The sequence below is a fragment of the Coccinella septempunctata genome, chromosome X (assembly GCF_907165205.1).
Source record: "Coccinella septempunctata chromosome X, icCocSept1.1, whole genome shotgun sequence".
In the NCBI taxonomy this organism is placed as follows: domain Eukaryota; kingdom Metazoa; phylum Arthropoda; class Insecta; order Coleoptera; family Coccinellidae; genus Coccinella; species Coccinella septempunctata.
In genome coordinates, this window is record NC_058198.1 from 7,884,591 (window position 1) to 7,900,238 (window position 15,648).

The 15,648-nt window shown below is 34.5% G+C and overlaps 1 protein-coding gene across 9 annotated transcripts in view; it reads right to left on the bottom strand.

The window, feature by feature from the left end:
• Positions 1–11,094: 11,094 nt before the first annotated feature.
• The window catches only part of LOC123321925 (nucleolysin TIA-1), a 248,441-nt gene continuing 243,887 nt past the window's right edge, over positions 11,095–15,648 (bottom strand). For 5 of the 9 annotated variants that reach the window (XM_044909725.1, XM_044909730.1, XM_044909732.1 and 2 more), the window contains 4 exons: positions 14,700–14,880; positions 14,137–14,266; positions 13,321–13,626; positions 11,095–11,937 (listed from right to left, as the gene is read on the bottom strand). In XM_044909725.1, coding sequence (XP_044765660.1) covers positions 11,896–11,937; positions 13,321–13,626; positions 14,137–14,266; positions 14,700–14,880 — 659 coding nt within the window. In that variant the 3' untranslated portion in view covers positions 11,095–11,895. Of the gene's footprint in view, positions 12,600–13,097; positions 13,151–13,320; positions 13,627–14,136; positions 14,267–14,699; positions 14,881–15,648 lie in introns of all 9 variants that reach the window. The other 4 variants (XM_044909727.1, XM_044909728.1, XM_044909726.1 and 1 more) reach the window with 4 other exon arrangements.

A 15,648-nucleotide genomic window follows, 5' to 3' on the forward strand; every position in this document is an offset into this window, starting at 1 on the left:
CCCGTCATTTGACATCTATATGTCAATAGAAGTGCGACAACGTAACATGATTTTAAAGGCCCATGGCGTCAGTCTGTGATACACGAGAAGGGCTATTGGTGAAATTGAGAGGCACTAGACACATAAATGTTTTGAGTGACACCTACTACAATGTTTTCTTTGTGTTATGTAAACTAATACTATATTCGCTGCAAAATAAGAAGATCATTGTCTGGTTTGACTAAGCGGTTGAAGACGATCTAGGGATGATTTTTATTCACATGGACCAACATGACAAAGTCGAAATTTCTTTATTAATAATAATATACAGTGCGAGTCTCTAACTAGGAATAAATCAAAGAGAATTTTTGGTGTGAATGCTAGGACATGACGATCAGCAGTATTTCAAATTGAAATCTTTTATATGCGAGAAAATTTTATTTAGCATTTCCCACAAGTTTCTTCACAATGGGCATCCCAATTTTTTATTATTATTCTTAAAGGGTGTGTCAAATTCTCAATCCTTAATAACCCAAATATATGTACCTATGTATTGCCTTTAAGCTTATCCAAACACCAAATAAGATCTAAAATAGCAATAAGGACCCAATAAAACATTAAACAGATTCACTTTGATTCTCTTGTTTCAATATTCTACTCTCGTTGAGAAAAATCATAGCATTTTGCACAAACAGTAAAATTGTGATCTTCCTATATGAAATTCAGATTTCCATTTGTGAAATCGTTGTTTCCCTAAAAAATAGGCCAAAATGATGGAAATAGCCCAAGAAATCTTAAAGCTGCATAGATTTTTCGGAATATTTCGGTTATAGAAGTTTGTATTTCCTTAATTCCTTTCTTATCCCTCGAAAATGACTGATCTTGAATATCTAAGCTTTGTTTTTCTGATTGAATACAATTTCTATCTCACAATTCCGAAGAAAAACCTAATCTCCCTCAGTTTCTGATAAGTTCTTAGTGCTAAAAATTACGAAGTGCCTGATGGTAACCCGTAGTTCACGTCAATTTGGACATGAGAAAAATTGCTGCAAAATGAATCCTCATCAAATTTTTGAATGTTGACCAAAAGCGTGCAAGGGTAGAAGCATCGCGTTCGATCTGTGCTCGATTTGAAAACGATGTAGACTTCTCAAACCGAAATGGTACTATGGATGAGACTTGGGTACATTTCGACGATCCAGAAACAAAGCAACAATCGATGGAATGGCGACACTCTGGTTCTCCAAGACCTAAGAAGTTTCGTGCCCAAAAATCTGCTGGAAAAGTTCTTGCTTCAGTTTTTTGGGATTGCCATGGAGTAATCATGATTGATTTTCTGGATAAGGGTAGAACAATAACCGGAGATTCCTATTCGGCATTACTGACCACTCTACTGGAGAAAATTGAAGAGAAAAGACGCGGAAAGCTATACAAAGATGTTTTGTTTTTGCAGGACAACGGCCCTGCACACAAATCTCAAGTCGCCATGCAAAACATTCGTGACTTAGTGTGTGAATTACTAGAATATCCCTCTTATTCACCAGATTTGGCTCCATCCGACTATCATCTCTTTCCTCAACTGAAAAAAAGTTTAAAAGGTCATAAATTTTTTTTCCAACGAGGAGGTAATTAAAGCTGTGGAGGTCTGGTTCGCAGAGCAAGAAGAAACATTTTTTTTGAAAGGTCTAGAGACGTTGCAGGTTCGCTGTAATAAATGTATCCAATCAAGAGGAGAATATGTTGAGTAATAAAATTTTTTGACATTGAAATTTTGTTTGGTTCTGTAGTAGGCTAAGAATTTTTCAATATATCCTCGTTTCTACCTACTTGTACAGGGTATACCAAATAGCTTGATTTCGGCTGTTTCTGGTACTTCTAGGCAAGATAGGTAAGAACATTGAAAGGAGTCCTGGACTCAATTTTCGTGAAAAGTCCATTAGTGGAAACCGCTTCACGATATCTTCATCTGTCTTGCATTTATAAGCAAATTTTGATATTTTGTCGATTTAGAAAATGTGCCGTAACCTAAGCCATAACTTTCTCAGTTTCGAAAGTAAAGAAGTTTTAGAACATTTTCTGAATCGACTAAATATCAAAATTTGGTTATATCTTCAAGACAAATGAAGATATCGTGGAGCTGTTTCCACTAATGGGCTTTTCGCAAGACTTCTCTCGAAGTTTTTCTCTTTCTAGTCTAGAAGTACCAGAAAGAGCTAAAATCAAGCAATTTAGGATACCCTGCACAGTTATGGCACTTTCAGGCATAAAATCTTGCATTTTTCATTACTTACTCAACAAACTAAAGTCAATTCCACAAAACTATTCGATGTTTCTTGAGATGATGTGATCTATGAAAATATTGTAGGAGGTTCACCGGACATCCTGTATTCTGTATTCACCATACGCTTAGCATCTCGCCATTCCTGAATCAATTACAATAAGTAGTTTGCCCCCTTCGCCAAACCGCGAAAGGCAATAAAGGAATCGACTAGATAAAAGTCGAGTTTGGTGATAATAAAATTGGAACATGCCCTCCCCGATTATCAGTTAATATTCCCCGCTCATGGGCAACGTCACGCTGGGATGCGTGAGAAAAGCCAGACTTCTATAATCAACTAAGTACCCTACACCTATCTCAGCTTCCGTACTTTAAAAGTCCATAACTCCTGGTAATGATGAACACTTTGCTACAGAAAATCGAGATTAACTAGCTATTTTTAGATGTTTCGTTCGTTCAAACACAAAAAAACAAATTCTGTACAAGTTCAATGAGCAATGTGCCGATTCTTCTTGAATAATTTGAGCGCAGAAAAGCTCGGTTTTCTATTTTTTCATTGTTTTCGTAGGTCCTTGGCTCAATGATAAAAACTTCATTTTTCAAGTCGAGGTCTAACTAATGTTAGAGACCAGATCATCAATAAGTCACTCAATTGACAATGTATTGTCAATTATACACCCAGGGCCAAATTTAGACTTGATAAGTCCCCTAGAAATTTGAGATATGGAGATATTTTTGAGACCAGTATCAGTCAGTACCAAATATGGCTGTTGGATACTAAGACAGTTTTTTAGAAGCCACCACGTCCTTCGTTGTATAACATCCTAGTAACATCAATTCAGATATCAAAAAATTAAAGGAAGAAATTTAAAAAATTGCATTATTCTGATAGGTAATAAAAATATTAACTAATCGTTGACTTTTTCAGAAAGAGTGTCGAGGAAATATGTGTCTGCTTTGATGAGGAAAAAAAAGGAGAGATTTGTGAATGGAGACTTTTCTTGTTGAAATTGATTCTACTTTCTTAATTATTTTGCTGGCATCATATATTTCGAATTATATGACTTCAATGAAAGTTTCCTCATAATGAAGATGAGTAGGTACCAAGTGAAAATAAAATAAAGTTATCCATGAAATTTTGGCCTGAAGAATTGCATTCTTCAAGCTCAGTTTCGATCACCTGAAGCTGGAGATAGTTTATAATGTATGTATTAGATACATAAAATATTGGATCATTGTAAGGTTAATGTTGAAAATACTTGAGATGAAACATGATGAAGTACAGTCACAAATCTGTTAACGCAGGAATAGTACCGGTAGCTAGTAACCAGACGTGGTGATTTAATAATTTTGTCAACTCAAATATTGATAAGTTGAGAACTTTAAAGCACACTTCTTGTAATGAGAGATAACGGACGATTTCTTCCTGAAAATTCCAGGAACATATTATTCCTGTTATGAGTCTTTCATTTCATGTCATTCTAATCTAATAGATCAACTTCTTTTGCGCGCTATTTCCTAGAAACGAGAATTTGAGAAAATATCAGTAATTGATGAACAATTCTTTCACGAAATTGATTCTGTTCGTGTTTCTAATTGAATAATCATCAAAAATTTATAAAATTGATCGTAGCTTTCGGTCATTCTTTTTTGGAACATAATTTCAATCCAGAATATCTAGGAGTTGAGCTGGACTCCTCTTGGGATCAGCTACAAGTTTTAACTGAACTCAACTTTTTGGGAATTTTTCGAAGGTCAGCTTTCGCGTAGTTTTTCTTCCAGAATTATTATCGTAGATCTGAATGTGATACATATTCTGATAGAGCAATTCTTCTAGTTATAAATCTGAGAAGTTCACTCATCTCGGCGCAATCGTTCGGTTTTGACGAATTCCTAAGTGAAATTCGCAATTTTTGAAAAATTTCATTTCCAGGATGAAAATCTCAACGAAGGGAGATAGGCTTTCGAAATTGCTTGCAATAGATTCAGCGTGTTCGAAAACCTCTATTTTCATACCAAGATTTCAAATATCTGGCCCAGTTTAGGAGAAAATAATTTTTTTGTTTTTCCATTTTTCATTTTCGAGTTGACTTCGAAGAGCTCTCTGGAGTGCAATTCTTTATTGAATCATCAACTGTTTGGTTTTCTAGAATCTTCAAAACAAATTCTATGCACTCCATATCCTAAAACAATAATAGAACATCCTGATTTTCAGACAGAGTAGCAAATATGTCATTTTAGGGGGGTCTAACCCTTGCTCATTTTTGACCCAAAAAATCGAGATTTTCGAAATCGAGTTTTTGTGCTAGGGTGTAAGCCTAGGACACGCTGATTATATAACCGGAAATCCCAATTCGATCAGACGAATGTAACAGGAGATATCGCAGATTGAAAATTGCAATTTTTGAAAAATACCATTTCCAAGATGAAAATCTAAAACAAGGGAGATAGGCTTTCGAAATTGCTCGCAAAAGATTCAGCGTGATCGAAAACCTATATTTTCATACCAAAATTTCAAATATCTGGCCAAGTTTTGGAGAACTTATTTTTTTTTCCATTTTTCATTTTCGAGTTGACTTCGAAGAGCTCTCTGGAGTGCAATTCTCTATTGAATCATCATTTGTTTGATTTTTTTGAATCTTCAAAACAAATTCTTTGCACTCCATATCCTAAAACAATAATAGAACATCCTGATTTTCAGACAGAGTAGTAAATAGGTCATTTTAGGGGATCTAACCCCTTGCTCATTTTTGACCCAAAAAATCGAGATTTTCGAAATCGAGTTTTTGTGCTAAGGTGTAAGCCTAGTCCACGCTGATCATATAATCGGAAATACCAATTTGATCAGACGAATATAAAAGGAGATATCGCAGATTGAAAATTGCAATTTTTGAAAAATGCCATTTCCAAGGCGAAAATCTAAACCAAGGGAGATAGGCTTTCGATATTGCTCGCAATAGATTCAGCGTGTTCGAAAACCTATGTTTTCATACCAAAATTTCAAATATCTGGCCCAGTTGAGGAGAAATGTATTTTTTTTCCATTTTTCATTTTCGAGTTGACTTCGAAGAGCTCTCTACAGTGCAATTCTCTATTGAATCATCAACTATTTGGATTTCTAAAATCTTCAAAACACTTCGAAAACATCGATCTCTCCTAAAGTGCATGTCATTGAGCTCAAAATACATGTAAATGTAAAAATTCCAATCCAATACGTTTAACCCTTTCATCCCTTTGAAAAAGGGTTGATAAAAATCCACATCAGTGATCAAATCATTAGTTCTAGTATGGAAAGTTAGGGTTGTCATATAGAAAAACTCAACTACCCTCTTAGAGAGTACATGATAAACTCCTCAATTATATTATACATGAAAAATTGGGTAGTTTAAAATGAAAATTAATCAGCATTTTTCTACGACACAGTAAATACCGAAGATATGAATTTATTGTGTTACTTTTTACTAAATCTGTATTCGACAATTTTTTAGTCCTCCACTCCCCACTAATCTCTCAGCAACTCTCAGCCATTTCGTTATTCAGTCAACATCTTGAGTGAACAAATCATTTTCGAAAAAAAACACGGTTGATCCATTATCGGTGGTGCAAAATGCGGAACAATTGGAAAGTCGTAAATTTCAAGGGGACAGGGTTGTAAAACATATTCCCTGAGACCAATGACCTGCCTGGCGCCATGTCACATGTGTATTTGTACTCTTTGGTGGTTGTGCCACTCGAAGAATAAGATAACGTTCGAATTTTCAAGTTCCACACATGGGGCGTCATTTTTCGAGAGGGCTTTTTGTATGAGATAATATTAAATGGTCAAATCAAGAAACGATCTTACACTTTAAAGGCTCTCGCATCTCACGGATCTAATAATATCCATGAGAATGGAGTCATTGAAGTAACCGATTATGTTGGAATGGGGACTGTGAGTGGTCATAAAGAAACACCCTTCCACTCAAAATTCTCAATGGAACTACCTCATTTGTCATCGTAAATTTGCTCGTTCCTAGGCAAAGGATCTAATTTTTTTCTCGAATTTGAAGGTTGTTTAATATATTGAACCGAAAGTCACCAAGAAAATAAGTTTATCGTTTCGCATTTCGGTTTGACATTTTTAAAAGTGAAGCTTTGATATCGAGCACGATTAAAAAATTGTAACCACCCCAGGAACATTGCTAGTTTACCCACTTTGACCTATGATACTGCCATTTGATGAATAATGAATCCATCTAATAAATCTATTGAGCAATGTTCCTTCCACCTTTTGGCAGATCTTTTTCGCACATATGCTCTTTTCCTTTATGTCAAAGTTCAAAATGGGATTAATTTCCTTTTCCTATCATTTCATTGCAAATTCTTCGAGATTCTTTGGATGATTTGAGTATCTTACCCATAAATTGATTGAAATTTGGAAAAAAAATTGAAAAAAACCATACTTTTTTCAATAGATGTATAAAACTTCTCAGCCATCTTGAATTTTTTATAGAAACAATTCTGATCCAATTGGGAGCCTTCAATTTGGGGCAAAAAATAAGTCCAATTGGGCAATTCTCAAATGTTGTATCTATGGAAGCCACAGCCAAGTATATCATCCAAATACACTTAGAATTTATTCAGTGAAAATTTAATTTGAATGCCTAACAACAGACGCCATCTGATCTTGACTTACTAAAGTACACCAACAAGGGGTTAGAAAAACATTTCATTAGATCCTCAGTTCAAAGAAAGCGCTAAGAACGCCGCAGTTTTCTATAAGGACAACATTATAGTGGCAGCATATTTGAAATTAGATACTATATAGAGGTCTGAACAGGAACGTTTACCATCTTCAATGGATAGATTGAAAAATATTGTTCTATTGAGCATTTACCTATAGTACAAGACAAAAATTATACAAATATACTATACCTATTCAAGTTTCCTTGTCCGAGTAAATGGTCTTACTGTGGTCTTGGTTGGATAAATGTTTAGCTGCACTGACAAGAACCATTTCTCAATAATTCGCTGAGGCCCTTGAGCAATGATCTTCCTCCTTCTATTTTAAAATAATGTCGTCAGCATAGCTTACATTCGTAGCCAAGCTCCTTAAGACTGTGGATCAGTTCATCTACCACTGGGCTCTATTGCAGGGCAGATATTACTTCCCCTTGAGGTGTTTAACAGAGGTGGTTTGGCTACCCATCTTTGTCTCAGCTATTCTCGTACTTAACATCTCATACATCCATTTAATAATGGATTAGTTGATTCCTTGCCTTTTTAGTGCCTCTTACGATACATAAATTCTTAATCAATCTCAAAAGTAACTTCACTAGGATTAAGTTATTTCACCACAAGTGTTTCGGCATCCCAATGTGGCATCTTCAGCTTCACCCAGTTGAAGATGCTAAAAGTAATAGCGACACACTTGTAGTAGTATAGTAGTATAAGTAACTTATCCTAGTGAAAATTATGTAATTCCGTTTCTAGTTTACATATAGTTGAATTCCGAAATATTCAATTTTCGTTTATATAGTAGAAAATCATATGATCATCATTAAAGTTCTGAACATTTCAAACAAGTGTTGATCCGAAATTTTTGAATGTTTTTGAAGTCAAAATTAAAAACAAAGCTTTTCTTACTTTTGCTCGGTATAAAACTAGGACTATTGAGCTAAGTTCATGCAGTAAAGAAAGTTGAAGCTGATATTTTATGGCATTACACATTTCGACTTCATCATTGTAATGAATTCTGTATTCATCAATGAGACACTGTTCTAATAGAACCAAAATTTGATCCCATGAATATACGTTTAGTTAAAATCATCACTATTGAGTGGTAGAGGCTTTTTGAAGATTAATAAAACTTTGAAAGAGCTTTGAAGACAATAATTGCATTAGATATAGGCCAGTGTTTCAACTTATTGCATACTTTACCTGCAGATAAATTAAGGACATCGATATGAAGATGAATTCATTAAATGGATTGAGAAAATATATCCAGAATCCTTCAGCAATTTCAATTAGAATGAATGAACTTCATGAATGGAGTCAGGAATTGTATCTTGTAAGCAAACTTTATTGATACTACCTATTTCATTTTATTTTGCATCTGTTAAAAAAATCAAGAATATATGGGAACAAATCAACTTGTTTTTGAAGGAAAGACAACATGCTGCGATTTGTTATTGAATAAGATCAACCGGCTGGGTGAAAAAACCCCAAAAATTGTATGACTAGGTATCTCATATTGCATGATATGATATTCTTCGTCGAAAATCTTCATAATTATCCAATTTCTACCAAAAAGATTGGACCAATTTCATATACTCTTCTATCAAATGTTAAGATGAATTTTTGTTTGGTATTTTCTATATTTAGGTGATATTATTTTCTTCAAATCATCTGAAACAACTCATTTAAGAGGCCCCTATGACAAGAATTAATTGTGCTGAGGCACAGGCGTCTTCAGAGAGTACTTTAAAAGGCTGTGGCTGAAGCTTCTTGTTGTGAAGAGCAACTTCTCACAAAATTATACTCATTACCAGCCCCATATTAGGCAAATCCAATAGTTTAATCACTTCGATTTCCCTGAATGATTAAGGTCCAATGAAAGCATCTTTCTTTTGTTTCAAAATAGGTAAATAAAAGAATTTTATCTCGACAAGAACATTTAATCTAGTCTTTTGGCTTTTTGTCCAGTAGTATACTTTGTTGAAAAGCATGACTGAATTATTAAATGATGTGTCATTGTAACACGCTTGTAACAGCTCAATCGTTGGAAGTCACGAATACTAAATAAAAGTCGATGAACGTTAATTTTTCTAAGAACACATTTTTTTTTCACCAGATTTCTCTCTGAAGGGGTCGAACGATCTTCAAAATGAAATATTCTTCATTTCCCTTCTCATTTAGGATTCAAGGAACTGCACTATACTAGAGTTGATAAGAAATCAGCTTGGAAAACACTCCCTTGGAAACGAAGTTGACATGTTTTTGCAAATTTCGAAATTTTCTTTAGGTGTTAAGAACTATACCACGGTTTATGAATACAGACAGATACAAACCTCACTTGTCACTTTTTCTAAGTAAATGTTTGTGTTATATATAGGATAAAAAGGAGAAATAAGAGTAATTTTATAGTAACTGTTTTTATTCAATTCCATTTCTACTATATATTATATACTAATTTTGTTCTCATTTTGTATAATTCAACGTGACCAAGCACGCTTTCTAATTTATGCATAGCTGCCAGTGATATAAAACACTATACAATCATATATTTGACAGGAAGCAAGACTAACTACCTAATTTTTACAATCACACTCAGTCAGAGCTGCCCTGCCAATTATATGAAATTTTCAATTTTCCATTCTCTTATATTAGGCGTGCCTCAAATCAGCAATAAAAACAAAAACTTAACATAGTCTTCAACAGAAACAAATCAATTATGTACTACTCCTTCAATAGTTCAGAGCAATAAATCTCATGGTAAGTTTGCCACACATCAATGAAAATATATGTAAAAATGATATAGCTTTCTTATGAAAGAACTCCAAGGTTCTTTATGCGAACCTTCTTCATATTTGGCCCAGTTGTGTTAACTCAAATTGAGAATATCCCTTAGCCACTGTCCACAACATCGTATTCGTACAACGAATAATTAAAAAATATTTCGAATTATGGTAACACCAATGATTACTTAAATTTATGTTATTGACAAGTAGTTATAACATTTCACATTCTTAAGAACCGATATTTTTCACGTAATTTCTGAAATACTTCTTGAAAAGTAGTAGAAGTATTCTTTGTAGTCACGAGAAAGAATGAAATTCAAGATGATGCCAACAATGAGTTATCAAATTTGGAAACAACCATTCAGAATATGCCTTTTTGCGACTTTAGAATGGTCCGCCCAAGTTATGATATGTACTACAAATAGTGGTCTAAAAGTCGCATTTCAAATATGTATGTACCTTTCAGTGAAGAAAAATTAGTTCAGGGTAAAATTGCGCATGTGTGATAGTATATGGACGGGTAGTACAAGATTTTTTAGCAGTCTGAAAAGAGGCCTTAGAACAGTGAAAAATACTCATTTACAAGGTACAGGTACGTAACCCAAAAATAAATCTTTGTAGTTTTCGAAAATCGGGATAGGTTACGACCTAATTCAGTTAGTTTTCAGTATTGCTCGAGAATGAGCAACTTCGAAGCCTCATAATGATAGAATAAGAATTTAGGAATCGGTTCTTTTACATTTAACACTAATACATCAGCTGTTATATACGTGGTGCGTCTACAGTTTAGCGTGCAAATTTTCTTTGTCTTCAACAAATACATCTTTAAAGCTATGTTTAAATTACACGGATTTGAATCACTGATCTTCCAGCCCAATTAGATTCTGAATCACAAGGAATATATATTTCTGACTCAAAATACGTTCATTACTTTTGAAATGAGTGTTCAGTAACTGGAAAATCCAAGTGTCAACCTCAATTGTCCCTTATATAAATGCTAGCTTTCCCTTCACTATGTCTACAATAGTATGGAATACTATTATATTTAATTCTTGTATCAAAACTTCCCGTCGTTCACTATAATCATATAAAATGGTTGAAATCAGCGATATCACTTCAGTATGAGATAATTCAATACTCTTTCGGTACATACGTATGTAATACAAAACGCCAAAACAGAATTTTGTATATTTTTACTTTCCAACACACATATGTATTTAATATATTATGCATCATTAGTCCTTAGACTGACAGGTCGGGAGTATTTTTAACCACTAGAATAACTAGACTTTCATTATTCGAAACGAAGAAAAAAAGGAAAAAAAAAACAAACAAAAATCAGAAGACGAACAAGAATTTATTAAACTCAAAAATTCTTCTTTTGGGGTAAACAATATAAAATATGTAGCAAAACAAACGCTTAAAATTTTAATACTAGCATTCTTAAAGCTTTCAAAAAACGAAAAACCAACCATCATTCATCGGTAGTATAATTTAACTTCAGTTTGTTCAGTGGTTATAAAAACCTCGACTATTCAACCATATTACTAAAACTCTCTTGGTATGTACAGTAATATTACATATTAATTTTATATTAACACATTTTCCAACATTTCTGAGGCGACTCTCTATCCAATAATTGTCCAGATTCGTCACCTCAAAACATTCGATTACATAACTACCACTAACCTATCTACTACCTATCTAAATAATTTTAGCTATTTTTGGTTTTTGTACAATAAAACTTAAAGTCTGTCCTGCTAGGTGACAAACGCAACAGTGTATAGACTTCAGGTATAAGACATTCGTGAATGATTGGATAACGTTTTTAGGCTTTCGTTTTATTGAAAAACTATATCAGACAATTTCGAACTCCACATGTGAAATTGGTATTAAGAATGAGAATAAAATGGCGTGTATAAACTGTTGCATCCACCTTCTTTGAATAGGTAACTTGTTAAAAATATAAATTCTTACATTCTAATATGTTCAACATTTATATTCTTTTATAATGTAGTTATCATAACACTACAGCAGATTACAGGTAACTAGTGTTGAAATTGGTAATGATTGTTCTTTCGGAAGTAGTGTGCTCTAAAATATCTCACCCCATCCAGGATTGTCACTGTAAGGGGCTGATCACACTAGTAGACTAGGGGCAAGCCAATCTTCTTCTCCAAGCTGCCAACACACACGACGTAAGTCAGGAGTTGGCAGGGGACATAAACATTCAGGGAATATACCACTTCATCATTAATTACATTTTAAACCCTTAGTGTAGCAATAAAAAAATTGATTGGGTTGGATTAATTTTTCAGCGGTATATTCTCTGAAGTACTTGTATGTATTTATAAATATAGGTGAGATTTGTCAGTGGCATGCTGTTGGTGAAAAACTGCGTTGTGCGGTGCGAGAGACTACGTTTGAATAGAACCCAACAAGAGAGTGGAAACTTCCAATTTTACATACAATATATAACTTCAGAACAAAATAAGCCAAATAATAAGCTGAAAGAGTATAATTGAAATATATTCTCAATGTTGTGGAGGATGATAACAATGAAACTGATTTCAAAAGCTGGTGATGATTATGTGTATTCATCAGGAAATATTTGCAAAGAAAATTTTGATCAGTCGAATTCTATTCAAACATCTCACCACTCGTTTTGGAAAAAAAAAATCTCGCCCCATGATGATAAACGAAAGCATATAAAGAAGGTGTCGCAGGAATTTTACAACATTGACTAGTTACACGAATTTGGCACGAATAAAATACAATTCGCGATGATTAAAGATATCGTTCTTCTAATGGCTCTAAATGTCATCGTGTGTGTTTCATTGTGCCTGAAAGAGAAACAGATTGGTGGTTAAAGGTTGAAGGTATGGATACCAGAAGATCAACGAACGAACAACTGTTAAGTCTAGGAGCTAACGATTTTTTTAGAATAGAACTATAAAGCGAATTAAGTTTTTTTATGCCATTACTAAGGTTTATGTACAAAGGACACTTTTATCACCTTTTTTCCTATTAGTAGCAAGATATCCACTGTTCAAAACGAAACGAAATCATCGTACTGTTTATAAGAATAGTGTAGGATATCACAAGAAAATTTATAACTCAGTAATATATTTTACATGTCTGCAATTAGAAACTTTGTGATGGAAATAGAGGGACAGTCACACTTGGCACTTGTGGTTGCACTTAAACTGTATACTGAACGTCAATTTGAAATTGAAACTATTCTGCAAGATGACAAATGAAAATTTAATTGCTCTTAGACTAAGTTTGGTAAAGCTTGTTGCTCCTAGACTACAACCTGATTATGTTTAGATTGCTTATACCTTTTAAAATTTCCACGATGGTCTTTACTTTATTGAGTAATTCCAAGTAAGGCCTGAAACAGGTAGGTACCGGTGATTTTATGAAATTATATACATGCAATACGAAATCAACCACACACGTGCCAATCAAAAAACAAATTAAAAAAAGGTAAAAGGAGTGAGGCGCAAAAAAATAAGAAAAATATTCTAATCTGATCGAATGATGGGACTAAGAGATAGTTACTTGGTACTGTTGAAGTGGAAACACAATGCCTGGTTGTTGTAGGGCTGCCCCTGGTGCTGCTATTTGTTGTGGAGTCGTTGCGATTTGGGGCTGGCCAGGAATACCCTGCCATGTGGCAGGCACCTGCATGCCCATACCCATATAAGACTGCTGGTAGCCAGCGAATTGTCCATAGGAATAACCCTGCATGCCTTGTAGAAATTGACCCTGCATTTGAGCTGCTGTGGCAGCTGGGAATCCTTGGGGATACCAGTAGCCTACTTGTTGACCGTAAGCTCCATAAGGGTACTGGGTTCCTGTCAAAGCCTGCAGAAGGAACAATGAATGATTAATGATTGGAGTGAACGGTTTTTCAGCCAAGAGGAATAATTTTTATATTCGTTTGCTCAAAATGATTTTTTTCATCACAAAAATCAATACTTTCGTCCAACTGATATCATAAAATGTTGTGGATATATCAAACTGCCCTTCCTTCAGATAAATCTCTCACTGTTGAAATAGATTCCCATCAATGGACAGTTATGCAATTCGCTATTCCATTAGACGTCAATAAATATCGAATGATTGACAATAAAGCATGTACACGTTGAATAAATGAGTAACAATACGCTAGAACTCAGCCCTATCTGTTTTCATAAAAGTGTTTTGGCGCAGGTTGCCCCATGCACAATTCAGAGGAAAAATTCACAATTTGTAGTGCAGCAGGTACATATGTCTCATTTTAGGAGTCGATAACATATTTATGGAAAATGTCGGAAAGTTTGCTACGTTCCCCACGTTTATCGCGTTTATGTCATGAGATGTGGGAATTATTACCTGTCCAGCAACCGGAGCATTGTTGGGATCACCGGATTCCTTTCCCCATGAGCATTTAACTACTTGCCCATTGATATCCGTGTTGTGGACTGCAACGATGGCGTGTGTGGCGGATTCCTTTGTGGAGAACCTGAATGAAAAACAATTAATATAGTTGAAAGAAAGCTGCCCCAACGTAGACTTTTACTCCAAATGAAAATATCACTTCCTGGGAAGGTTCTTCAAGACAGTGAAACGGGTCTGACCAACAACCCCTCCATCAGACATTCAGTATTTTTTGGTGCAACTTGATTTTATACCAAATATACCTATTCAAATCAAATATGGAGGGTTTTATCCATCTAAATAATCCTAAACAATTATATTTTCTCAATACAATCCTCTCACTTCGATAATAGTGATGAAGTTTTCAATAATAATAGTACAGAATTCAGCAGTGAATCCATAAATAACCCAGAAAAATTTTCTATCTGAATTGAATCTATGTGCGTGATATTCCAAAAAAAGATCCAAAGGTTAACCGAGAAAGAAAGCAATGAGTATTTTCAGTATTTTTTTTCTACCTGACGAAAGCATATCCCTTCTCCTTGAAGACCCTGATTTCCTGGATGGTTCCAAACAGAGTGAAAGTCTTCTGCATCAACTCTTCAGTGAGACCATTCGTTATTCCACCGCAGTAGACTGTACAATTTGTAGGGCTGCTTTGATTGTAGACTTCATCGAAAGTCAACGGTTTGGAATTAACTGCAACAAAAATATAACAGCGTAGCCATCAATCATTATACTAAACAGAGAAGCAGAATAAGTTCATTAGCGATTTACTTAAGAATCATAGTAAAAACTAATTCCACGCCTTAAAATGATAAAGGTTTATTCATTTCCAAAAAATGACAGTAGGTACTGAAAAGTTTTGGGAAATCAAAAGTTAGAAAGGGCGTCGTGTTCAATATGGAATATCCTGTATATGTCAGAAAAAGCTACATGGGCAGTAAGAGCGGTTTCAAACACTCCCTGCATAATTCATAGTTCAAGAATCACTGTTCTGCTGAGCATCAGAATTCATGTGCATTTGGTGGGATATGAATTGTTGTAGAGCAAAAGCTTAAGCCTAATTACAAATGGCCCTAACAACACACATGGCGCGACCAGAGTAAGCAAAAATTATTTCATCATTAAACCGACTAATGTCTGCACCAGAATTGCATCTGCAGTTGCAATACCAATTAAGTGAAGTTACGTATTATGATTGTGTTTTACATTTTAATTGTACATCCAGACGAGAACCACCCAGTTGAACAATGAAAAAAGGAATTGTTATTTTGGAGTTGAGGACTGTTTATGGAAGTTAGTCAAAACAGAGTGCACTGAATATGTGCGACGACTAGGAGTTGTCGAAGGTATTCCTACAGTTCAATGTTTTTGCAGCGCAAATATTGTGTGGGTTCGCTGATCTGTATGTTTTTCTTTGGATTCAGAATACTTTTAATTTCTCTTCAAGGCTTCAGAGAAATT